This window comes from Phacochoerus africanus, chromosome 15, assembly GCF_016906955.1.
Source record: "Phacochoerus africanus isolate WHEZ1 chromosome 15, ROS_Pafr_v1, whole genome shotgun sequence".
Taxonomy (NCBI): Eukaryota; Metazoa; Chordata; class Mammalia; order Artiodactyla; family Suidae; genus Phacochoerus; species Phacochoerus africanus.
Genome location: NC_062558.1, coordinates 10,551,513 through 10,578,588, shown reverse-complemented (window position 1 = coordinate 10,578,588; position 27,076 = coordinate 10,551,513). Strand labels below are relative to the sequence as shown.

Genomic DNA, 27,076 nt, shown 5'->3' with positions numbered 1-27,076 from the left:
ATCCTGTGTTCAATGGATTATTATTCCAGACTGAGTTTAAATGATTACCCTTTTAATATGCAAAACACTTCAAAGAATGGCATTCATTTTGACCATGATTAACCAGAAAGAAAATTATAGCAACTTCTCTAAAAAAACATATAAGCTACTAGAGACCTAAGAAAAAAGATACTTTTACACATAAACGCACACACACCTAGGTTTACAAAGTATTTATTGTTTCTCTAACATAATGAAAACAGTAAGATATTTTAATTGTGTACACAGTGGAGGCCTTCATTCTGCTGCAGACTTTGGAAAGTCAAATGGGAAGAAACAGACAGTGACAATTCCTCCATTTATATAAGGTAAATGTAAAGGCCTTTACCAAATCCTGTCCTATAAACCATGTGACCCAAGCCTCTGTGAGGTGGATGGAGCTAGACTCTTGCTCCCACTACAAAGAAATTGAGGCTCAGAGAGGTTAAGCCACTGGCCTAAGGTCGCCTGATCCAGTGCATGTATTTCTGTCTGCAATAATCACCGTCTTCCCCAGAATCCAGCTTTGACTGGATAAACATCGCCTGGGAGGCAAGGAGGAGCCCTGCCCTTCACCACCTGCTCCCTTAGTCATTGCGGTACCTGTTCCAGCCATCACTGCAAATCCAGAGCCAACAGTATATGGAGAAAAAAATGAAACATCACAGCCTTGCTCGCTCAAGTGGCTTCTTACATAAGAGTCTGGCAGTGCTGATGGAGGGAGGAAAACCATGCTATAGGTTCTACCACCAAGCAACCAGATTTTTTAAAAGGGTAGTGGGAGCGCTCTTTTTAAAAAAAAAAAAAAAAAAAAGTCTTGTTGATTGTTTGCTTTTCAAATTTTTTCTCCCCACACTGTCAAAACGAAACTGCCCTTTTCATTCACGAAGACAGCAGATTACTTGAGGCTTGGTGCAAATCTGCTCCCCACCCCCTCTCGCCAGATTCCTTCCTCTGGTGCAAGAAACACTTAATGTTCGGTGTGGTTCCCCGGGTTCCCCCAGCCCCCCGCGCCCGGATCCCTGGTGCTCCAGGGATCTTGGGTCTTTGGCCTTCAAGAAAAAAAGCTAGAACCCACCCTCTCTGTAGAAAAGCTCAACCTATAAAATCCTCCCAGGCACACACCCCCTCCCCTGTGCATTTGTTCCCACATCTCTCTCCCGCGGATGGGTGTGCCCTTGTGCATCCAGAGGAAGCCTGGGTGCCCGTGGCTAAGTAGGCAACCAGAGCGAAAACGCGCCCCTAAACCCAGCCCTAAACATATCTTGATTTTCAAAGATCCTTTCGGTCACTGCCTCAGCCCTGGGTTCTACCCAGCAATCAGCTGGCCAATTGCACATCATTATATAACAATGAATTTCCCTGGCGTTCCTCCCTCCTCGGGAGTACATTCGGAGATGCAGAGAACTAGGACTGGGAGATTCTTCCAGGGAAAGATGGGGAGATGGGAGGGGGGCGGGGGAAAAGCGGCAACGAGAACCTGTGTTCATCGCGCAGGCATCACGAAGTCATCCCTTAGAGCTTCTCATGATTTACTAACAACCCCAGGCCCCAGAGCTGCGCCGACACCTACCGCCGCCGCGATCATTGTCTGGCTGAGGCCCGGCCGGGCCATCTGCTCCGCGCGTCGCGCAGCGCCATTACCTCCCCAAGCCCGGCTCGGCACTGTCCCCAACGCCCACCCTCCCAAACCGCTTTGTATGCGCCAACACGGGCGCCTCCCAGGCTGCAGATAGAGCAAGAAGACACAAGAAAGCGAGTCCAGAGCCCTGCCAGGGCCCCAGCCCAAAAGCTTTGGGTGAGAAAGCCGAGGGGGCCACCCCAAATCGGCCCTGGTCAACAAAAAGCCTATGCCTGCCCCCTCCCCTTTTCCTCTGCTCATCACCGAGTCCCTGTTTTTTCATTCCCGTTTCCACAGTATCTGGTACACCCAGCCCTTTTCAGCATCCCTCGACTGTCATTACGCCTCCGGCTGAAACCCGCTCCTTTTACTTGAGGAGCCGAAGGAAGGCTCCAGAAAGCCCTTTATGGTGGAGGCGGGAGACACAGGGAGAATCCATTTCCACATCTCCCAGCCAGCTCCTGGAGTCCAGCCTCGCAGCACGCAGCCCGGAGAACAATATCCGAGCTTCAACCATGCATATTCAATCTGGCATCCATTTGCTTACACCCCACAGGCCAGCACTGCAGCATCTCGCTCTGACAATAAAAGGATACCGCGAATCTGGCGCGCTACCTACAACGACCCTAATGCACTCACGCTCCTATTTTAATGCCTTAGAAACGATGTGGCTTCCAATTCACTTCTTCAGCAACAAGGGGGAAAATGAGGAGGAGAAAAAAAAAAAAAGTTGGATCCCTTCCTCCCCCACCTTTAAAAAAATTCCTTCGATGTTATGGTCTAAGCAACATTAAAAGGTTGCTGGTCTAGCGCAGATTTCCCAAGTACCAAACTCACCGTGATGCGTGGAATATTTTTCTTCCCCTGATAAGACATCTCTCTCCTGGGAAAAAATTAATTTCAAGAGAGTAGCTTTAAAACAAAAATTGCCAGAAAAGAGACTTGGTATTTTTTGCAGGATTGAAAAATGTGCAGCCCCCTAGCTGGTCTTGCTGATAGCAAATTTCAGCAACGTAAGAGATAAATGCAATCCTCTGCCTCTCTTTTTCCCTCTCCTCCAACACTACCCCAGCTAGGGCAGAAAAAAAGAAAGAGAGAGAGAGAACAGGAGGGAAGGGGGTGGAAATAAACTACAGCAATAAAAGCCTCGGTTCAAGTCGGCCACCGCGGCGCATGCGCCACCAGCCACTCCCTTTCCTCTCAGGCCAAAGCCATCCGCTTCGAGAGAGACGAGTCCTGATTGGCCACAATCGTGGTATATGCAAATGAGCGCGGGCGGGGAGGGGAGCGGCGCGAGAGCGCGAATTGCGGCAGTGTGCGGCCGAGGGCGGCGGTCGGTGCGTGCGCCCGAGTGGGGAGCGCGCCTTTCGCGCCCTTTCTTCGGGTCGATTCGTCTGCGACCGGGGCTGGCTGGAGCCCCAAATGCAGCATCTGCAACGCAGGGACAGCGGGGGGTGGTCGTCACGGACGGGGGGCGCCCACCCTCGAGGCGCTGGGCCTCAGGGTGGCCTGGCCGGCACGCACCCGCTTGCGCGCGCCGCGGTGGATGCCCGCCCGCGCGCCAATCCGCGGAGGCCGCCGCTGCAGCCCCGCGTGGGGTGACTGCGCCGAGCCAATGGCTTTGCTGGCGGCGAGCGCGCGACTACAAGGCCGGTCGGCGCCGCGCCGCCCGGGAGGGGCGCCCGAGCCCTCCTCCCGCCGCCCTCGTCTTTCGCGAAGGCTCCCTCGGCCTCCGCCCAGGAGTCGACGGGGGAATTTAGATGGCAGCGAGCGGGGAGAAGGGGAGTGGAGGGGAGAGGCTCCGCGCGGCGCCCGCCACGCCCGGCCTCGGAAAAGGGCGGCTGGACGCCGGCCTGCTAGCGGCAGGCGCCCGACTGGGCTCTCCAGGGGCGGAGGGGCCCGGGCCCGGGGTGAGGCTGCGGAGAGGAAGTGAAACTGAAGGCCCGGCGCCGGGCGTCCGTGCCTGGCTGCTGGGAAGTCCGAAGCCCTCGCTGCCCAAAGTCGGGAAGGAAGACAGCCAGGGAAGGCTGTAGGCTTCTGCTGGGGATGGAAACCCCGCCCTGAAAAGTCCCTTTGTGCCTTGGGGTCGCAAGGAACTTGGGGTTGGAGAGCGGGGGCAGCAGCCGCCTGATCCATTCTAGGGCCCAGTTTTCTGTAACAGTCATGCTCACCCTACACCCATATAGGTGATGTTGCGGGAAGGGGGCGCGTTTTGCTGCTACCTCAAGTTCTGTTGAAGAGAAACTGTTGGGATTCACAGCCCAAAGGATTTACACTGCTGTAGATAGACCCCGCATCATATAATGAAGCAGAAAGCCAGATGAACATGAGAAGCAGGAAGAATGAAAGAACGCTTATATCCACTTAGCACCCCCCCCCCAAAAAAAGGGAACCTAAGTCAGAGAGGAAACGTCCCAGAATCAGTTTAAAACACAGGGCAGTCTTGACTCCTGCTCAGATCCTAGCCACACAGAGGGCATTCGAGGCCTGGCCTCTTGAGCTAGCAATTGAACAGAATGAGACCCCCCTTGGCTCTGTCCAAGTTCTGCTCTGATGCTCTTACTTCAGAAACCCAGGGAAAGAAAAAGCTGGACCAGCTGATCCCAAGCAATCTACCAAAGGTCATGCCTTTGGAAGGTTGCCCAGTCAGGTACAATAGCTAAAACCTTTGGGCTGGCCCATGGCTTTCGGCTTCTCTGCAAGAGAGCTAACAATAGATAGACTCTCTACATAATTCTAGGCCTTCAGGCAACCAGGGGGAAAAAAAAGAATCTATTTAATTGGCTCACACTTGCTCAGCAAAGATTAGCCAGATAAATGCAAACTAATCCTGAGGCTACTGTGGCCCCACGTTTCAAAGTCTTTCTGCATCTGGCTGCCCTGGCCACTTGGGATGATTATCTGTCCATGCAGAAGGTGTTAAAGGCACCCTATCACACCTATTCCTATAAATTCTAAAGTCCCAGAAAAGGGATGTGGGGCATGCAGCAGGCTTCCCAGTCTGGTTAATTCATTCACGTTGCAATTAACTGTGCATCTTAAAAAAGGAGCACTTCCCCCTTCCAACTGTGTGATGTGCTAAGAACCAGGTGAACTGAAGTCAGCAAGTATTGGTGTCAGCCTGTAAGGGTTAAAGTCACGAGTCTGAGAAAGCACAGAACGTGCCCTCCCAATCCCCAAAAGCCCACCACAGATTGTAACTAGGAGTGGGGAGGGGGCGGCAGGGGAATGAATGTCCTGTTAAATCACAACGAAAACACTGTGTGGCAAACAAGTAAAGAATGAGAGTCACATTAATTTAAAACAAAATAACTTCTAAGTATATTATTTGCTTATGTTCTTTCTGTTCTGCTCCTGAATTGCTTGATCTTAATGGCTTTAACTGCACTTTGTTATTCATCAGTTGGCCAGTTGAATATTTTGCTTTGTAATAAAAGTTCTCAAAAGCTTATTTGTCCATCTTACTTGTATCAGTCTTATTTCTGGCCTGACAGGAGGGTCCCTAGTCCATGATAATTGACATTACCACTCATAAACATCCAAAGGTGTAAGGTTTAAATTGCTTTGTCTGTTCTGAGTAGAGCCTCGGCATATTTGGCACATAGAAGATGCCAAATAGTTTTAACTGACCTAGGAAAAGAACTGTCAGCAATCTGCATTTCTTACCACACTTATCGCTCAATACAATGCAGAGTAGAGGATGTAGGGAAAATTTTCCACCCACTGATTGACTTATATGTTTACAGTATTTTTTGTCTTTGGACAAACACTCAATGACAATTGCCTTTAAAGTTATAAACCATGGCCCCTGAGCCAAATATGTGAACTGATTCTCAGGCATGACTTTTCTGAATTTTTTAAAAAATCACAGCACTCTAAACTGGCCTATTCCACATCACAACCCCGTCCCAGAGCCCCTGCCTTCCCATACTCCTCCCCTAACACCCTGAAGAGCAAGAAGTGGTAAATAAGAGTGGGTTAGTGAAAGAGTTCTATCCCAGGCCCCCTGGTGATCTGGAGGAAGTGAGAACCTGCCTTGTGATCCAGGAGTGAGTTCTATTCAGGTGCTATGACCACAGCCTCTCTGCTCCTCATTACCCATCCCCAGGCAGGGATACACGCACCCACCAACAGGTGCCTTCTCAAATCCGGGCCTGCCCTGCGCTGCTCCCTCTACCTGTCCCTCAGCTCTTCCTCTCTCTTCCTCTAAGGGTGAGCTGAAGTGTCACCTCCTCGGTGAGTGCATCTGCCCCATCCGCCCTCTAAAGTGTCCAGTACAGCTTCCTGTGTTCACCTCTACTGTAACACACAACCTGTCGCATCATAATGATTTATCCATTTCTTCTATTACAGTCTGGCTCCCAGAAGCTAAAAGCCTTGCATTTCTTTTTTCCAGTGACCAGCATGCCACCTGATCCATGGCAGGAGCCTCAACATTTACTGCATAAACAAATACTGTCATTGCTATTGCAGGAAACGAAGGTTCTCCCACGTCCCTGCCGAGATGAACTGGGAAGTCAGCAACGTTCCCAACCTAGGCCTTTCTCTTAGCGCTGCCACCCAGCTTCTCTCCTCCAAGTCCCTGGAACTGCATGAGACCTTGTGCGCATGCAGCTTATTATTCCTGACATGGGGATAGCTGCCTGGATTTTAAGCTACACCTCCCCTAAGTAAAACTGCCACATAACACCAAGCCTGGGAAAACATGGGAAGAGACCATCCAATTCCAAAATGACTCCAGCATCAGACAGGGAATCTCTAATCATTTTCTCTCTGCACCAATTTCTTCAATTGTTCCTTTCTCTCCCTTCCCTTCGTGCGTGTATGCCTGTATTATACCATTCATCATCTCATTCCATCTTCATTCTCTGCCCTCACCTATAACCAGGTGAGCATGGTTTTCCTTCCATGTCAACAGTGAGCTCACAGAGTCTAAGAACTCCTTTTTTCTTCCTTTTTTTTTAGGGCTGCCAAGGGTCCAATTGGAGCTGCAGCTGCCAGCCTACACCACAGCCACAGCAATGCCGGATCCGAGCCCCATCTGCAACCTACATCACAGCTTGTGACAACACCAGATCCTTAACCCACTGCGTGAGCCCAGGGATCAAACCCCAATCCTCACGGACACTATGCCAGGTTCTTAACCCACTGAGCCACAATGGGAACTCCCTCTTTCAAAATCATACTCATCTCTTATGCTATGATGGGGCCAACAGAGTAGGGGCTCAAGAAGGATGAGGTGTATGGATAGATGAGTGACGACACCCAGTCAGGACTTTTGAGATGTTCCCGTCCTACAACCTGAGGGGAACTGGGGGTGGAGGGTGCAGTACTGTCACTCAGGCACTCTGGAGTGACTGGGTTGCTTTCAGTTCCTCAGCACCTTGGGCAGCACTGTCCATCCCACCACTGCACTCGGTTTCATCTTCCCCCTTTGCAAAGCGGGGAGTAATCATTTCTGCTTCTGTGCCTGCCACCACAGGTCTCTGTGGAAGTGGGACCTTCAGGATGCCACCGAGCAGGGCACATCCAAATAGAAACTGCTAGCGAAGGAGAGGAGAGTCCAAGTCCCCACTCTGCAGCAGAACTGATGCCAAGGGCTGTGGCTTCAAAGGCAGCCTGCAGAGGTTAAAATGAAATGCAGTGGCAAAGAGAAAGGACTGGAATTCTGCTCTGCCAAAAACCAAGGGCACCAACTAGGACACTGAACTGGAAATGATGCTGCTTCTTTGTGGCTGGAATCGGGCCATGACAGTCATTTGCTTTGTGCCTGTAACCCTGAAGGGGTGCAGTCTGCAGAGAGCCAGCCAAGGACCAACGGATCCAAGCCCGCCCACTGCCCTCCCCAGTGGCTGTGTCCTTTACGGGGGGCACAGAGTGGGGACCCACTGAGGGCCAGCAGTCACTGGCCCTCTGAGCCCTACACTGATTTTGCTGAAACTGGAAAGACTGCTGTTCAACTCCGGGCTGTGAAGCATCCTGAGGAAGTCCTTACTGTGAGAAGAAGCAAGTTTCATCAAATCTTGTTGGACATCAGGCTCAGAGGAAAGCGTGCACTTCATAAAATCTCATAGACTTGGCTTTCTCCTCTTAGCTCCAGCTGGCACGCAATTCTCTCCCACCCACTCACCCACAATGGTCCTTGCCTGACTCGTGCAGCACTCTCTGTGGGACTACAGGTTTTCGTTAGGGTCTTTTTGTCAGCACCCAGACAGACAGCATCTCGATCTGGCCGTCATGCCTCAGGCCTGCCCTCTGGTGGCGAATGAGGAGAGTGGTTCTGGTGCCCTTGGTCCATGTCTGGTGTGATGGATGACTCAGGACTAAAGGAAAAGGCCTTGAAGACACTTATTACAGCGATCCTGGGTCTTAATCACCTGGAGTGACTTTATCTCTGCATCACCATCATCGGAGGCCCCAGCTCAGACTTGTTGATTAGAATCTCCAGAGATAAGGCCCAGGAATGTTTTTAAGCTATTTTCTCTCTGGTCTATAGACCACCCCCGCTCTCCTTTTACAGAAGAGGAAGTTGGGAGAATGTGAATGAAAATGCAGGTCTCAGAGTTCCCTGGTGGCCCAGCAGTTAAGAATCCTGTGCCATCACTGCTGTGGCTCGGGTTCAGTCCCTTGCCCAGGAATGTCCACATGCTGAGGTTGCAGCCAAAAAAAAAATTAAAAATAAATAAATAAAATGCACATCTCACTCCCTACCTGGGACTTTCCTCTCCCCAAAGTACATCGATGTCCTGCTCTTTATCCAGTGGCAACACCTAATGAGAGAGTGGTCACTGTTATCATCACTCTCTATTTGTCTATTTTATTTTTTTGGCCACACCCTTGGCACATGGAAACTCTCAGGTCAGGGATCAAAACCGAGCCACAACAGCCACCCGAGCCACTGCAGTGACAATGCCAGATCCTTAACCCACTGTGCCATCAGGGAATTCTTGCCTTCTAGTCAAGCCACTGTCGTATGTCAGCGAGGAGGGAAGTGACACTCATCGAGTACCTACCATAGTCTAGGTACAGCACAGGGTGCTTTAAATACCTCTTACTCAACCCTCCCCAAAATCTTACTAGCTAAGTCTCCATATCCTGATATTCTAGACAGGAGAGTAAAGCTACTCTTGTTCAAGGCCCAGGTTCACATAGGAGCAAGAGCAGGATTCCTTTTTGTTTTTTTCCGTCTTTTTGTCTTTTGAGGGCCACACTTGCAGCATATGGAGGTTCCCAGGCTAGGGGTCTAATTAGAGCTGTAGCCACTGGCCTCCGCCAGAGCCACAGCAACGCGGGATCCGAGCCGTGTCTGCGACCTACACCACAATCCCTAACCCACTCAGCGAGGCCAGGGATCGAACCCACAACCTCATGGTTCCTAGTCGGATTCATTTCCACTGCGCCACAATGGGAACTCCAAGAGCAGGATTCTAACCCAGGTCAGTGTGGTGACACCAAGCCCAAAGCGTTCATTCTTTAAATGATGAAAAAACTTGTTTAGCAGAAAACAGGGCCCACCCTGACAGAGGGGGCACAGGTGGTCTGAGGACCCATTCTCCACCCTGTTCACAGTCCCTGGTGCCCAGAACTTCCATCCATCCCCTGGGACCTGTGTGTCTCACTTAACATGCCCCTTGTTCCCCAGTTAATTCTCCATCTCTTTCTTTCCTCATCACACAACAGGATTCAGTTTCTCTCAGTGGTCCAGTTTTCTTCTCATCGGAAACGTGATAGATTAACACCAAAGTTAAAATGAGCAGTGAATCAATGTGCTACCCCTTAGCTGACAGATGAAGACCTTGATGGACTGTTTCCACAAATAAAACGCAAACTGTCACTTCCGCCCTCCCCTCCCCAGACTTCCTGGGCTCCCCTGCCCCGCCCCCATGGTTTCCTTCTGTTTCCTTACAGAATTTCCTCTCCTCCCATTCTTGGCAGGGCCAGATCCTCCTCACTCTTCAATACCCACTTTGGGGACCCCTGCCTTGCCCACCTGCCCTGAAGTCAGCCCACCTGTTCATCACTATTCCCTGTTTCAGCACCAAATCCTCAGCAACAATGATCACAAGTTGGAAGTACTTCTGTGCATTGTTTACTTAGGGGCTTCAGTTTCTCCCCCTCAACTGCAAACTCCCTGCGTGACCTTATTCTCCACCCTACCCAGCACGGACCTCACAAGGCTCAGTAAACACAAGCTGAATGAGCAAACCTAATGGCACCAGCTTCCTAAGGACCCCATGCAGGCATCCTCCTGTGACCCGGCCCTGCTGAGCCAGTTCCCAGCCTAGATGACCACCTCTGCCTCCCTGATGTAAATCCTGGGGTGTTTTTGTTTGTTTGTTTGTTTTTGTCTTTTTGCCTTTTCTGGGGCCGCTCCCACAGCATATGGAGGTTCCCAGGCTAGGGGTCGAATCGGAGCTGTAGCCACCGGCCTACGCCAGAGCCACAGCAACGTGGGATCCAAGCCGTGTCTGCAACCTACACCACAGCTCACAGCAACGCTGGATCCTTAACCCACTGAGCAAGGGCAGGGACCGAACCCGCAACCTCATGGTTCCTAGTCGGATTTGTTAACCACTGTGCCACGACGGGAACTCCTGGTTTTTTTTTTTTTTAATCTATATTTTTCGTTTTTTTATTTTTTATTTTGAGAATTGCAATGATTTTTAATTTTTATTTATTTATTTATTTATATTTATTTTGCTTTTTAGGGCCGCACCCGAGGCATATGGAGGTTCCCAGACTAGGGGTCTAATTGGAGCTGTAGCCGATGGCCTACACCACAGCCACAGCAATGCAGGATCTGAACCACATCTGCGACCTACACCACAGCTCACGGCCAACACCAGATCCTTAACCCACTGAGGGAGGCCAGGGATAGAACCCGCAACCTCATGGTTTCTAGTTGGATTTGTTTTCACTGCCCCACGATGGGAACTCCAACCCTGGGTTTTTAAAATGACAGAGGGCAAGACTTGGCCTCCTTGGATTGGGTTCCAGTTATCCATGGCAGAGAAGATTCCCCACCCCGGGATCTGTCCTTCAGCGGCATCCTAGCGCTCAGCTGTGCCTGCAGGGCCAGCTGTAGGAACTACAGTTGGGTTCCTGTTTCCAAGCCCACCCTTCAGGCTCGGGCTCCCCCACACCCAGAAATACAACCAATCCTCATCACCTGATCCCTCTTTTATTCAGAAGCTGTGTCAGTGTCCCCAAGGGCTGAGAAAAGGGGGGAACTCTGGGCCCAGGGAGTGTCAATAATATTTTAGGAGTTTAAGACCCTTAAAAGAAACCAGCCATGTTCAAATACCGAGAACTACTTACTGATTCAGAAACACTCCATGCCTCTTGCCTATTTGTTCAAACAGGGTCCCTAGAGACCTCTTTGGGGCGATTTATTAGCTTAGTCTGTGAATTCTTGGAAGCAGTCCATGTCGGATATTGTAAAGATTTCAAGAAACACTGAATTTCCCTTTAATCAGATTGGGGGGCCTCTCCCCCTTCCCTCCTCTCCCCCGTGCCTGCCCAAGGCTTGTTTTCGAGTCAGCCAGAGGTTATTAAACACAGTGTGCCGCCCAAGGAGGCCAAGGGGAAACGACGAGCTGAGCTCATGGTCCCCAGCTCCACACGCACAGCCCCTCCACGCACTGCAAGTTGATGTGAGGCCCTCGTTGAGACACGCGTGCTTCACCGGCTCCAGAAAAGTGTGCCACCCGGCCCTAGGCCTAGGCTGGAGGCTCTGTGCCCCCAGTGTCACCCATCCAAAGACAGCACATTCAGCCTCCCTCCAGAAACAGAAGGGGACCCAGTGGACACAAGCCAGTTAAGGGAGTGAGTGAAGGATGAAGAGCCGACGGGAGCTGTGCTGGGGGCAGACTATTCGTCAAGTGTACGGGCTTGAGACCAGATTCTATGTCCCACAGGCCATGTGGACTTAGTGTGGGCACGGTGGAGAAGCCAAGGGAGGAATCGGAGTGCCTGTCCTTGTCCACCCTGCCTCAGGAGTCTCCGTCTATTCCTCAGGAATTGAGAAATGGAGTGAAATTAGTAAAGGGCCACTTTGGAGGGACTGGGCAGAGAGAGGGAGGAGGTGATCCTGGAGCCCCGAGAGGCTAAGGGAGGCGGCACCCTTCCTCTCTCCTCTCCATCACAGACCACCACCTTCCTTTGAGGTGTCATCATCTCTCACACGCCTAACTAACTGGGACCCTGCTTCTGGGTCTTATTCTGTCCTGAAGTCAGAGTACTTTGTCCAAACTCCCAATCTGACCGTGTCACTCTTCTGCTTATAATGCTTTGCATGGCTCCATAATAATACCCGTGCGATAAAGTCCAAAATCTTTAGCACGGCATCCAGGCTCTGGGAGGAATCCAGCTCACTTCTCATGCATTTTTATGCCCTCTGCAGCCCTATCTTACACCCCACGCTCTGGCCACACCAGACTCCACTTTCCCTGCATGTGGCCTCCGTGTCTGTGCTCAGATCTCATTCTCTCCCAACACAGCCATCCCCTCTCTGACCCCTCACACTGTCACCTCCTCTGAGCAGCCATTCCTGAGCCTCCAAGTAGAGCCGACCACTCCTTCTGCTGTGCACCGCTGGGTTTCTGGGAAGACATATAACAAAGAACCCGAAACAGTTTTCTGTACCTGTTTCTTTAGACAATAAGTTTCTTGAGGGCAGAGATGACACTTTTTTTTGGGCACTCACCATAGTGCTTTGCATACAATAGGCACAGCACAAATTCTGAAAGAATGGATGGGTGGGTTTGTGTGTGGATGGATGGATGAGTGAATGGATGGATGGATGGATGGATGGATGACAAATGGATGAATGAGTGGATGGATGGGTGGGCGAATGATAATTGATGATGGATGGATAGACTGGTGGGTTAAGGATAGATACAAGAATAAATGAATAAGCCCCTTGAACAAACGTCCCAGTAATAAAATATAGTTACATTGGAACTTGAGACTAAAATGACCTCCGAAGGTATAAAATTCACAAGCAGGCTCTGTCTTGGGCCCCATCCATTTAGTGAAAGCTCCCAGGAGGGCCGAAGGGCATTCATGACAATCATCTCTCCTAACAGAGGAGCCTGTGGAACTCTGACTAAGGCCTGGGTGCCCTAACTTGCTACCAGCAAGAATATGACTAGGAACCATGAGGATATGGGTTCAATCCCTGGCCTCCGCTCAGTGGGTTAAGGATCGGGTATTGTCATAAGCTGTGGTATAGGTCGAAGACCCAGCTCAGATCCCACGTTGCTGTGGCTGTGGCATAGGCCAGAGCAGTAGCTCCAATTTGACCCCCAGCCTAGGAATTTCCATATGCCACAGGTGTGGCCCTAAAAAGAAATAAAAAAAAAAATTATTGCCTCTGTGTTTTCTCTTCAATCTCCCCTCCCTGGCTTCTTGATGCCTTTCTTCTGGTCCTACCTTTATGGTCCTTCTTTCTAAAATTTCATTGTGGGTTTCTCTGACCCCATCCTAAATAACGATGATCCTTTACCTTATCTCCTGAGCCTCTTTCTCTGCCATGGTCCTACAACCAAGCAAATATTTTTGCCTTCCAGATCTGCATTTCTCACCCCTCCCAACCTTCAGTCATTCATTCAACAGAGACACATTAAATATCTCCGATGCGCCAAAAGATACAGTAATGAAAAAAAAAAACTTATACTTGCCCTTACGGCAATCACATTCTACAAACAGGTAAAGAAACAAATATATAAAATAACTGCAGATTATGGTAAAGCACTATCTGTGAAATAAAGACAGGGTGGAAGATGGAGAGGCATGTAGATACTGTGATCTAGGAAGGTCTTTCCCGGGAGTTGACACCTGAGTGGAGATTTAGTCCCTAGAGCAAAAAAATCAGGTCCTGGCCTCTGGAGAGAAAATTCTGGACTTAGCTTCAGACTCAGAGGTTTGAGACAGACTCCACAGGGGGAAGTCAGCCATGGTGCCTGGGTAGTGAATGCAGGGCTTGCATCTCTAGCAGCAAAGTTCCAGACTCAGTCTGCAAATCGAAAGGAAAGATTTAGTCCATCTCTGGACTAAGATGAGAAGGAGCCAGTGGTGCAAACATCCGGGAGATGACAGCTTACATCAGAGAGAATAAAAAAAGGGGAAAAGCTCTGAGATTAGGATTCAGTGGTGTGTTTTTAGAACAGGAAGGAGTCTGTTCTGAGTGGAGAACTCTGGGCAAGAGAGAGAGAGATGAATGTGGCCACATAAAAACAAACATGGCCACACTTCTTAAACATTCTCCTGTTATGTGTGGGGTCTAGGTGCCCTGCCCTTGAATCTGGGGAAGACTGTGACTGCTTTGACCAATAGAATATGTGAGAAAAGATGCTATTTGCCAAGCACAGGTTGTAAAAGACCATGTTCTGAGTTCTGAGCCACCAGATAAGGAATCACTACCCTGTGGCCACCATGATGTACAGAAGCTCAAGCCACGGAGAGGCCAATGCAGGAATTCCAATGGACAGCCCCAGCTGAGCCTGGCCTTCCTGCTCTCATTGCCAAGGTGCCAGACATGTGGCTAAAGAAGGGTCAGGATGCTGCCACCCCTTGTTCAAGTCACCCGAAGCCATTCGATTTCCCCCAGATGAGTCCCCCAGACATTGTGGAGCAGAGACTGTATATTCCTGCCCATTGTATCCAAATTCCTGACCCACAGAATCCGTGAGCACATATACAATGAGTTTCATTATACATAAAACCATTGTTGGTTTTTGCCACTACATTTTGCAGTAGTTTGTTATAGAGTAATATCTATTTTGCATAGCTGAAATTAAACGAGCCAGTAAGGATTACCTATAGAGAACTTTCTAGGCCATGGAAATAAATTTGGATTTTATTCTATGTTTATAAGGACACAATTTAAAGGTTTTTGTTTTTATTTCTTTTTGCTTTTAGGGCTGCACCCATGGCATATGGAAGTTTCCAGGCTAGGGGTCAAATCAGAGCTACAGCTGCTGGCCTACGCCACAGCCACAGCAACATGGGATCCGAGCCACATCTGCAACCTACACTACAGCTCAGGGCAATGCCGGATCCCCAACCCACTGAGCAAGGCCAGGGATCGAAACTGCATCCTCATGGATCCTAGTCAGATTCATTTCTGCTGTGCCACGAAGGGAACTTCCTAAAGGTTTTAATTAAGGAGCAACAAAATAGAATTCATGCTATCTTATTCTAGCTTCAGAATGAAAGAATTGCTGGGAGGCAGCCCATACGAAGGGGAGAGCTGTTCGTGGCTAAGACGAGGGTGAGGGCAGGCAGCACTGAGAGAAATGGGCAGATATGTCATTTACTTTGGAGGTAATATTAAGTTACCATCTTTTCAGTAATTATTGTATCAGCCATTGTTCTAAGTGCTTTACAGGTTAATCCTCACAAGATTTGTATTTAATATTCACAGAAATCCTGTGAGGGAGGGAGGAAATAGATGAAGGAACTTTCTTCAGATCACAAAACTAGTAAGAGCCATAAATCAAGCTTCTGCAGGCTGGTCAGGGTCTGTGTCCCTTTTCTCATGAACTCTTGTTGCTACTGTCAACTGAAATCACCATCGATTGATATGAGTAAATGCAAAATATATACACATTTATATGATATATATACTATATATAAATATATAGATTGATATATTTCAAATGTGAACCCAGGATCTGCGACCTGAGTCAGGGTGAACAGTGGTGCTATCCATCACTATCAGGAAAACCAGGAGAGAAGCGAGGTGACAGGGGGATGGGAGGATGTGGGGGCTGGTCAAAGTTCCCACTAAAGTGGAAGGAAGATTTCCATTTAAGTACGGTATTTTGAGATGAGTTTAAGATATCCAAGGGATGGAGTTCCCATTGTGGCTCAGTGGTAATGAACCCGACTAGTATCCATGAGGATGTGGGTTCGATCCCTGGCCTCACTCAGTGGGTTAAGGATCCAGCGTTGCCATGAGGTGTGGTGTAGATGGCAGATACAGCTCGGATCTGGCATTGCTGTGGCTGTGGTGTAGGCTGGCAGCTGCAGCTGTGATTCGACCCCTAGCCTGGGAACCTCCATATGTTGTGGGTACGACCCTAAAAAGACAAAAAGAAAAAAAGATATCCATGTGGAAATAACAGGACACTCAGGTGAGAAGTCAGGGCTTAGGATATTAACTTAGGAGCCATTAGTCGTGGGTGGTAATCACTCTGCACTGCATGTTTTGTCCTCTCTGAATTCCTGTATTGAAACCTAATCCCAAAGGTGATGGTATCAAGAGGCAGGCCCTTGGGGAGGTTATTACATGTGAGAGCCCCCATGAATGAGATGAGGGTCCTTCTGAAAGAGACCCCAGAGAGCTCCCCTGCCCCTTCCTCCATGTGAGGACACAGCAAGAAGATGGCCATCTATAAACCAGGAAACAGGCTCTTACCAGATGTGGGAACTGCCAGCGCCTTGCTCTTGGATGTCCCATACTAGTCTCCAGGACTGTGAGGAATAAATTTCTGTTGTTTATAAGCCACCCATTCTACGGTATCCTGTTACAGTAGCCTAAACAGACCAAGACAGTGATTAAGGCCAGAGGACACCATAAGACCACCCGTGGTAGTTCCCATTGTGGCTCAGTGGGTTCAGAACCCGACTAGTATCCATGAGGACAAGGCTTCGACCACTGGCCTCACTAGGGTTAAGGATCTGGCATTGCCATGAGCTGTGGTGTGGATCGCAGGCGCAGCTCAGATCCCGCTTTGCTGTGGCTGTGGTGTAGGCTTGGCAGCTACAGCTCCAATTAGACCCCTAGCCTGGGAACTTCCATATGCTGTGGGTGTGGCCCTAAAAAGACCAAAAAAAAAAAAAAGCCACCTGGGGAGAAGGTTAGGATGATGGAGACAAGAGGGTCCAGTTCTGGTGTTTCTAATTCAATTAAAAAAAAAAAAGGTCTACCTGTGAGAACTAGGAAAGAGTGGCCAGAGGGAGTCAGGAGAGTGTGGCGAAATGGGTACCAATGAGGAAAGCCCTTCAGGACAGCAGAGCTAAGGCTTCCAGAGGCTGAGAGAATACCCCCAACCAGACGGCCCACCATCTGTCACCTGGAACATGCTCACTGATGAACCCCTGGATGGACCTTTCCCTTCTTGTTTGCCTCCCTCGGTTCTCTGGAGGTCACTGAGCGGGGGCAGAGGGTGAGATGATGGACGTGACAGCCATGGGGTTACATACGGGTGCCATTAATAACCACGGACAACCGCTCTCTCCCCTCCTCTGAGAGACTCTAGTTCAAATTCAAGTTCCTCTTTAGACCTGGAGGCCCCAAGAACACTCATCATATAATTAATGATGTTTCCTTCCTTTCTGGCAACAAATAAGTGGGATCACTGAATTGCAAACCCTTGTCAATCTCATACTGAGATCTGCATGCACATTTACATAAATGAACTCAAAATGCATCAAAGACCTAAATGTAAGAGATGAAACTATAAAACTTGGAGAAGAAAATGCAGGGGTAGACCTTTCTGCCCTCAGACTAGGAAATGTGTTTCCTGGATATGACACCGAAAGCACAGGCAGCAAAAGAAAAGATGGATACATTGGACTTAATCAAAATTTAAAACTTTTTTTTTTCTTGCCTTTTTGCCTTTTCTAGGGCTGCTCCTGTGGCATACGGAGGTTTCCAGGCAAGGGGTCTAATCAGAACTGTAGCCGCTGGCCTACGCCAGAGCCACAGCAACTCAGGATCCGAGCCTCGTCTGCAACCTACACCACAGCTTACGGCAACTCCAGGTCCTTAACCCACTGAGCAAGGCCAGGGATCGAACCCACAACCTCATGGCTCCTAGTCGGATTCGCTAACCACTGGGCCATGACGGAAACTCCAAAATTTAAAACTTTTTGCATCAAAGGACACTATCCAGAAATTGAAAGGACAACCCACAGAATGGAAGAAAATATTTGCAAATCATATATCTGCTAAGTGACTAGTATCAAGGATATAAAAAGAAACTCTAAATGCAACACAAACAAGACAAAAAACCTGGGTGAAAAATGGACAAAGGCATGGAATACATATTTCACCAAAGAAAGTATACGAATGGCCAATGGGTACATAGAAAGATGCTTCACAGCATTAGTCATCAGGTAAACGCAAATCAAAACCACAATGAGATACCACTTCACATCCAAGAGGATAGCTATAATCAAAACCACTATAGTTTCCGCTATTAAGAATCCGACTGCAGTGGCTCAGAGTAAAGGATTCGGCACAGGTCACATCTGTGGCTCAGATTCAGTCCCTGGCCTGGGAATTTCCATATGCTGTGGGCGTAGCCATAAAATGGAAAACAAAAAACAAAAAAGCACTATACAAAGTGTTATTAAGGATGTGTAAAACTTAGAACCCCTCAAGTACTGCTGGTGGGATTGTAAAATGGGGGAACCACTCTGGAAAACGGTCTGGCAGTTCCTTAAAGTTGAACATTGAGTTACCATATGAACCAGCAATTCAACTCCTAGATACACATTTAAGAGAACTGAAAACAATGTCCACACAAAACCTGCTCTATTCATAGCAGCAATTTTCGTAACAGCCAAAAGGTGAAAACGATCCAAATGTCTGTCAATTGACGAAAAAGGTGTATATCCTTACAATGAACTACGATTCAGCCAAAAAAAAAGAGAGAGAGAAAGGAAGTACTAATACATATTACACATGGATGAACTTTAAAAACCTTCTGCAAGTTCAGGCTGCTGTACCAAAATGCCATAGACTGGGTGGCTTAAGCAGCATTCATTTCTCACAGGTCTGGAGGCTAGATGTTCAAGATCAAGGTGTCAGCGTGGTGGGGTCTTGGTGAGAGTTTTCTTCCTCGTTTACAGCCACCTAGTCATTGTACCCTCAGCCGGCAAAGGGAGAGAGAGCAGACTAGCTGTCTTTCTGCTTTTAGAAGGGCACGAATTCCATTGCGGGAGCTCCACCCTCATGATCTCATCACCTCCCAAAGGCTCCACCTCCTAATACCATCCCCATAGGGGTCAGGAACCCAACATATGAATGTTGAGTGAACACAAGCATGCCGTCCATAAAACTAAAGGAAGGAGGCCAGTCACAAAGGGCCACACATTGTATGATTCCATTTATATGTGAAAGGTTCAGAATAGGCAAATCAACAGAGACAGAAAGCGCATTAGTGATTTCCAGGGGCTGAAGGTGGAAGAAATAAAAAGGAATTGCTTAATGGGTTTCTCTGAAGAATGAGGGTTTCTCTGATGGCCTAGTGGGGTAAGAATCTAGCAATGTCACTGTTGTGGCTTGGGTCACTGCTGTGGGAACTACCGGGCCTGGGAACTACCACATACCATGGGTATGGAAAAAAAAAAAAAAAAAAAAAGAACCTGAATTAAACATTACAACTCTCATTTTTAAAAAATGTTTAACAAAAACAAACAAAAAGGAGTTCCCGTCATGGCTCAGTGGTTAATGAACCCAACTAGTAACCATGAGGTTGTGGGTTCAATCCCTGGCCTTGCTCAGTGGGTTAAGGATCTGGCATTGCCATGAGCTGTTGTGTAGGTTGAAGACATGGCTCAGATCCCACGTTGCTGTGGCTGTGGCGTAGGCCCTCGGCTACAGCTCTGATTGGACCCCTAGCCTGGAAACCTCCATATGCTGTGGGTGCAGCTCTTGAAAAATAAAAAATAATAAATAAATAAATAAATGTTTTAAAAGTGCATGTTGTGATGGTTGCACAATTTGTGAGTAAACTTAAATCATTGAATTATATACTTTAAAGGGGTAAAATTTTTATGATATGTGAATTGTATCTCAATAAAAAATGCTTTTATATATAATGGACTATTATCCAGCCATAAAAAGAATGAAATAATTCTATTTGCAGCAACATGGATGGATTTAGAAATTATTATACTAAGTGAAGTAAGTTAGAAAAAGACAAATATCATATGATATCACTTATATGTGGACTCTAATAAAAGTGACACAAAATAATTTATTTGTAAAACAGAAACAAACTCACAGACTTCAAAATCAAACCTAGGGTTACGATAGGTGAAACCATGGTGGGGAGAGAGGAATTAAGAGGAAGGGAATAACATGTAGGTACTACCATATAAAATAGATAATTAGCAAGAACCTACTGTATAGCACAGGGAAATCTACTCAGTCATTTGTAATAACCCATATGGGAAAAAATAATGGATATACATATATGTAGAACTGATCCACTTTGCTGTACACCTGAAACTAAAGCAGCATTGTAAGTCTAAACATATAAAAAACACTTTTACCAAAACTCACGCCTCTCCTAGAGTCCACTCTGAGCCCACTTGCCCTTGGAAGAGAGCCTCCCCTCCTCTTTTACTTAAAATTGAGTCTACCAGCGATAAACCCCTTCTAGCACCTCTCTTCACCTTCAGCGCCATCCCTGGATTCTCAGTGTCTTCCCAAGTGCAAGAGAAAGCCCTGCTCATCCCGAAGCAGTCATGTTCACCTCTGCACTTGAAGCCAGCCCCTCCCTCCTTATCAGGGAACCACCCCCACTCTCTTTCAGTCCTGGCCTCCTACTGGAGCCTTCCTCTCACTATACAAACCATGACCAAGGGTCCCCATCTCACCAAAAGCAAGTGAATTTACAAACACACAAGGACCCTGGCTGGGCCTGCCTCCCTAGCAAACTTCCTGTCCTTCCTAAGGACACCAAAGTGTGATTCCCCCTACTTAGCCCTACAGGTTCACCTCCCAAATCTCCCCAACCTCACAGCACATAATAGCTGCCACCCACCCTCTATCAAGCTTGCTTCCACAAAGATCCAGAGCCTAACAGACAACCAAGAGTCCCTTTCAGGCTACATTCTACTTCATTCTATTCTGCCTTTGACACTATCAACTCTCCTGCACCTTCTAAAATTTCCTTCCCTTCCCTCCCTTCCTCATCTTAACTTTTTTGATATAAATTAACATTGGTCACTGCTTAAGCACCTGCTAATACCAGGCACTGAACCTCTACAATCCTTGTGGTTAACCAACGATGCTATGGAATAGGGGTTGTCTCTATTTTCCTTATTGGCTCCAACGCCAGTGGATTCATTACCCTGAGGCCCAGAATTAAATATGTGACCCACCCCAGCCCTACATGGCTCCCAAATCAGTGCTCCATCTACCACTCTTATCTGCAATTCATCCAGTTCCTCTGGCTGCTGCTCCTTAACCTGTTTTGGTCATTTCGCCACCAGACTTTTCTCACCTCTAATAAATTCTTCACTCTCCTGCCAGGTCATTATATAATGATAAAAGGATCAATTCACCAAAATGTTATAATTGTAAATATATACGCAGCACCTAAATATATTAAGTAAATACTAACAAATTGAAAGGGAGAAACAGATAACAATACAAGAATAGTCAACAACCTCAATACCCCACTTTCAACAAAGGGTAGATTATCCACTCAAAATCAGCAAGAAAATATTAGATTTGAACTACACTTTAGACCAAAGAGACCTAACAGACACATCCATGGCGTTCCATTCAATGAAAAAAAGAATACCTATTCTTCTCAAGTACAGATGGAACATTCTCCAGGAAAGTTCATATGATAGGTAATAGAAAATTCTTAACAAATTTAGGAAGACTGAAATCATGCCATGTATCTTTTCCAACCACAGTGGTATGAAACTAGAAATCAATAACCTGAGGAAAACAGTAAACTTCAGAAATACGTGAAATTAAGCAACACACTCCTGAACAATCAATGACTCAAAGAAGAAATTAAAAGGGAAATTTTAAAATATCTTGAAACAAATGAAAGTGGAAACACAACACACCAAACTTATAGAATCTAGCAAAAGAAGTTCTAAAAGGGAGGTTTATAGTAATAAACACTTACATTTTTTTTTTTTAAATCACAAATAAACAACCTAACTTTATACTCTCAGGAACCAAAAAAAAAAAAGTCCAAAGTTAACAGAAGGAAGGAAATAACAAAGATCAGCACAGAAATAAACATGAAATAGAGACCAGAAAAACCAATAGAAAAGATCAACAAAAAGAAGACCAGTTCCGTTATGGCGAAGCAGAAGCAAATCCAATTAGGAACCATGAGGTTGTGGGTTCAATCCCTGGCCTCACTCAGTGGGTTAAGGATCTGGCATTGTTGTGGCTGTGGTGTAGGCCGGCAGCTACAGCTCTGATTGGACCCCTAGCCTGGGAACCTCCATATGCCTCGGGTGCAGCCCTAACAGGACAAAAGACAAAAAAAAAGAAAAAGAAAAAGAAAAGAAAAAAAACCTGTTCTTTTTCAAAAAAAATAAAACAAAATTGACAAACCCTTAGCTTGGGAAACTCAGGAAAAAAGAGAGAAAATTCAAACAAATAAAAATCATAAATGAGGAAGTTCCCGTTGCGGCTCAGCAGTAACAAACCCAACTATTATCTGTGAGAATGAGGGCTCGATCCCTGGCCTTGCTCGGTGGGTCAGGGATCTGGCATCTCGATGAGCTGTGGTCTAGGTTGCAGACACAGCTCAGATCCCGTGTTGCTGTGGCTGTGGTGTAGGCTGACAGTTACAGCTTTGATTCAACGCCTAGCCTGGGAACTTCCATATGCCCTGGGTGGGGCTGTAAAAAGACCAAAAAAAAAAAAAAAAAAGTTTTTTTTTTAAAATTCCCCAGCTTTATTTACTTTTTAAATTTTTCTTTTGGCTGTGCCTTCAGCATGTGGAATTCCCCAGGACAGGGATCAAACTTGCCCCACAGCAGTGACCCAAGCTGCCGCAGTGACAACTCCAGACCCCTGACCCACTGTGCCACAAGAGAAATCCTACTCAGCCTTAATATAAAGAGCTATAACCTACAGAAACAAAAGCTTTTGGGGTCATCAATAATTTTGAAGACTGTCAAGCCGTCCTGAGTACCCAAGAAGCCGTGATTTAGAGGACAGTGAGAAGAGTGTGAATCAGCAAAGACACTGAGAAGGAGGCTAGTGATTAGGAGGAAACCAGGTATTGCAGCATCACAGAAATCAGAAGCAGTTTCCAAAAAAAAAAAAAAAGAGTATTTAAATAAATGGGTTAAAGGTGGCCCCTCTATCTTAGTCCCTGTAACTTTTTCACTGAATGCTGGGATTGTTGGGTCTAAGCCCACCAGCATAAAACTCAAAATTTCACACATCCAGTTGCTTTAACTATAGCCCAATAAGCATATTTTAACCATTTAGAATCTGCCTGTTTTGCTTTTTTTTTTTTTTTTTTTCCTGCTTTTTAGCGCTGTACACGGCATATGGAGGTTTCCAGGCTAAGGGTCGAATTGGAGCTGCACCTGCCCGCCTACACCACAGCAATGCAGGATCCGAGGGGCGTCTGCTACTTACACCACAGCTCACAGCAACGCTGGATCCCCAACCCACAACAAGGCCAGGGATTGAACCCGCATCCTCACCTACACTAGTCGGATTCGTTTCTGCTGTGCCACAACAGGAACTCCCTGTTTTGCGTATCTTGAAAAACTGCACCCATTATCTGCAAGCCAAAGATAAAAAACAAAGCTTGCAAATATAAAAGACATCCGGGTGCTGCAGCCCTTCTAGCCTTTGACCCAGAGACACCCAATTGTGCTACCAGGTAACATCACTAGTCATCAGGCCCCAACCGCTCCGCTCAGTACCAAACCCCTCCCCGCCAAAAGGTCCCCTGCCCTCTTTCCTTTCTGGCTGGCCGTCCAGGCCTCCGTCCTAGAAGGTCATGGGCTGGAAGGGACTTTCTGCCCTAGCGACTTGTCAAACCTACACCCAAATAAAGCTCATTGCGTGCTACTGCCATCTAGTGGTCACATTTTCTTAGCCCAGCTCAAAGGTCCTCAAATGCAGTACAATAGGCACCTCGGTAAACTGCCGGGTTATAGAGGAAGATAATGACAGGAAAGTACCCACTGAATTCACTCCGTGGGAAATGCTATGACCGTGACAAGTTTCAGGAAGCTATACTGGAGCGGGTTGAAGACTGAGTCGTGGTACCCAAAATAAACAAGAAACCAACAAGCAAAAGACAAATATTCCCACAGAAAAATGAGTAACAGTTATAAACAGACTGTTCACAAAAAGAAACACTGGACATGATCAGTAACCATATGGAAATAGGCTCATCAGACAAAGGCAAGTGAAACATGAAACGTATGTGACAGGCAAAGTTTTTTTATTTTTTTATTTTTATTTTTTTGCTTTTTAGGGCAGCACACACTGCATATGGAAGTTCCCAGGCTAGGGGTCTAAGCAAAGCTACAGCTGCCAGCCTACACCACAGCCACAGCAAGGCAGGATCTGAGCTGCATCTGCAGCCTGTATACCACAGCTCACAGCAATGCCGGATCCTTAACCCACTGAGAAAGACCAGGAATCGAACCCACAATCTCATGGTTCCTAGTAGGATTCTTTTCCACTGTGCCATGAGGAGAATTTTTTTTTTAAATTTTTAAATTTTTAAAATTTTATTTCAATTGGTGAAATCACAGGGAAACAAGAATGCTCCTATATGGCTGATAGGCATGTGAAAAGGACAGTCCCTTTCAAGGGAGATTCGAAAGAACCTATAATAAGGTTAGATATCCTTGTCCGGGACCCAGAAGTTTCGCTATCCAGGGCTTACCATAAAAAAACACTAACACTCCCTCAAGAGCAAGTGAACATGTGCAGGATACCCATGAAGCATTGTTTGTTATCAATAAACGCTGGAAACAACAGAAAAAATGACTAAATATGCCATGATATATTCATACTACAAAACAATGTCATGATTAGGGGGACAGATTCTAGAGACAAATGCCTAGGTGGCATCCTAGAACCAGGATGGGGGGAAAGGTCAAAGTGTGTTTTAGCCTTACCTCTATGTTTAATAATATATTCCTGTTGCTATATATAAAGTTCATTTTTTAAAAAAGTAAATGGGAGTTCCCGTCGTGGCGCAGTGGTTAACAAGTCCGACTAGGAACCATGAGGTTGTGGGTTCGATCCCTGCCCTTGCTCAGTGGGTTAACGATCCGGCGTTGCCGTGAGCTGTGGTGTAGGTTGCAGACGCGGCTCGGATCCCGAGTTGCTGTGGCTCTGGCGTAGGCCGGTGGCTACAGCTCCGATTCGACCCCTAGCCTGGGAACCTCCGTATGCCGCGGGAGCGGCCCAAGAAATAGCTAAAAAAAAAAAAAAAAAAAAAAAAAAAAAGACAAAAAAGTAAATGGAGGTGAAGAAACAGAGGAAGCAAATATAGATTAGACTTCAGAAAAATTGGTAAGAAAGGAGTAGAAAAAATGCAGGATCTGGAGAGGATTGTGGGCTCAAGGATCCTTGAGCTCACAGGAACACAGACTCCTTAACCCACTGAGTGAGGCCAGGGATCAAACCCACAACCTCATGGTTCCTAGTCCAATTCGTTTTGGCTGTGCCACAACAAGAACTCCTACTTTTGTTGTTTTCTAATGGGGAGGGGGTGTTAGGAGATCTCTGGTGGCCTAGCAGTTAAGGATCTGACATTGTCAATGCTGTGACACAGGTTCGATTCCTGTCCCCAGGACCTTTGAATGCTGTGGGTGCAGTCAAAAAATAAACTAATAAAATAAAATAATGAGGGCGTTCCCATCATGGCTCAGCAATAACAAACCTGACTAGCATCCATGAGGACTCAGGTTCAATCCTTGGCCTTGCTCAGTGGGTTAAGGATTGAGCATGACCGTGAGCTGTGGTGTAGGTTGCAGATGCAACTCGGATCTGGGATTGCTGTGGCTGTGGTGTAGGCTGTCAGCTGTAGCTCTGATTCGACCCCTAGCCTGGGAACTTCCATATGCCGCTGGTGTGGCCCTAAAAAGCGATAAATAAAATAAAATAATGGGGGTGTTCAAGGATATTTATGTGCTGAAGGAGATGAACCAGTAGATGATGATGGGGGGTGGATAGTTGCCAGAGGTGGGAAGTTATGGTATTCAGGGCGTACATGAGCAGGTGGCCACAGGCAGAGTAGGGACCTTCTTTCTGCTGTGAGCTGAGGGGAAGGAAAGCCAGTCCCTGTAATGAAAGGTGGGACCATAAGTGGGTTCCTCCCTGAAGACTTGCTTTCCCCATTCCGTCCCAGTGAATAAAGTGGAGTCACCCACTGAGAGAAGGCAGAAGGAAAGAGTGTGTAAGGTTTGAGTGGATAGGAGAAGATGAAGAACATTTGTCTTTGTACTGGAAAGGGGTGAATGTCCATATGTAGTCTGTGGCCATAAATTAAATAAAAATAAACTCTTCCCAACTCAGTGCTCCAAGCAATGCTTCCATACCTTTGCTATGGACCGCATTGAATGGGTGCTTTGATTATTTATACACATGTCCATCTCATACTTGTTGTACAATAACAGCTAAGGTTGCTGAGCCCCTGCACAGGCCAGGCTTTTATATACAACACTCCATTCATCCGCATAATAATGCCATGAGGTCGCTATTTTGATGTCCACTTTTCAAATGAAGACGCAAGTCTAAAGGAGAAGGTGATTTGCTCAAAGACATCATCTGGTATAATCAAAAGGCCGGTGGAAGACACATTCCCTAGCGACATGCAAGGAAACTTCAAGAATTGAGTTTCTGGAGTTCCCGTCGTGGCTCAGTGGTTAACGAATCCGACTAGGAACGATGAGGTTGCAGGTTTGATCCCTGGCCCTTCTCAGTGGGTTAAGGATCTGGCATTGCTGTGAGCTGCGGTGTAGGTCACAGATGCAGCTTGGATCCCAAGTTGCTGTGGCTCTGGTGTAGGCCGGTGGCTACAGCTCCGATTAGACCCGTAGCCTGGGAATCTCCATATGCCAAGGCAAAAAGACAAAAAAAAAAAAAAAAGAATTGAGTTTCTGATGCTGAGAAATTTAGCATCAGATTGGTTTTCTCATAGAAGTACATCTCTTTACCTAAGTGGCCAAAAGGAAGGAAAATGAACACGCTGGTGATAAGTTAAGGGTTCGAAAAGCAATCCAGAGTCCAACAGGACCTTATAAGTTTGTCAGTTGTCTCTGCATTGCTTTATCTGGCTCCAAACTTAGATAATTCCATGCAGGACTTAATTCCCCAATCCTGCATGATGATTTCAGAGTCCACACCTAATTAGAATGTGACCAAAAATGCCACAGATCAGTTAAAGGTTATTTCAAGAGTAATGTTACAAAGATACACTCCTGTTGGTACAACTGTTAAGCTAAGATAGCTACCACAGCGCAGTGATCAGCATGCCCACTGTCACTGGATGAATTCATGGTCTGGAGGTAAAGCTGATTCTTCCTGGAAATCCTATTTTTGCTAATTCTGTCTCTGAAATTGGAGGAGGTTTAGTGAGCAGAGCTGTAGACGGAAGCTTTTCTGCAGTTACTTCTTCTAGTCATCATCAGTACTAGCTTTGGCATAATCATATGTTGTATAAGAGATGGTGC

General features: G+C 47.0%; 1 protein-coding gene across 2 annotated transcripts in view; it reads right to left on the bottom strand.

Annotated features, from left to right (window-relative positions):
- The window catches only part of DPYSL2 (dihydropyrimidinase like 2), a 117,487-nt gene that overhangs the window by 75,218 nt on the left and 15,193 nt on the right, over positions 1-27,076 (bottom strand). The window contains exon 1 of one of the 2 annotated variants that reach the window (XM_047759739.1): positions 2,477-2,799. The exons of the other annotated variant lie outside the window; for it this stretch is intronic. Coding sequence (XP_047615695.1) covers positions 2,477-2,515 — 39 coding nt within the window. The 5' untranslated portion in view covers positions 2,516-2,799. Of the gene's footprint in view, positions 1-2,476; positions 2,800-27,076 lie in introns of those variants that run through there. 2 annotated transcript variants of the gene reach the window in all.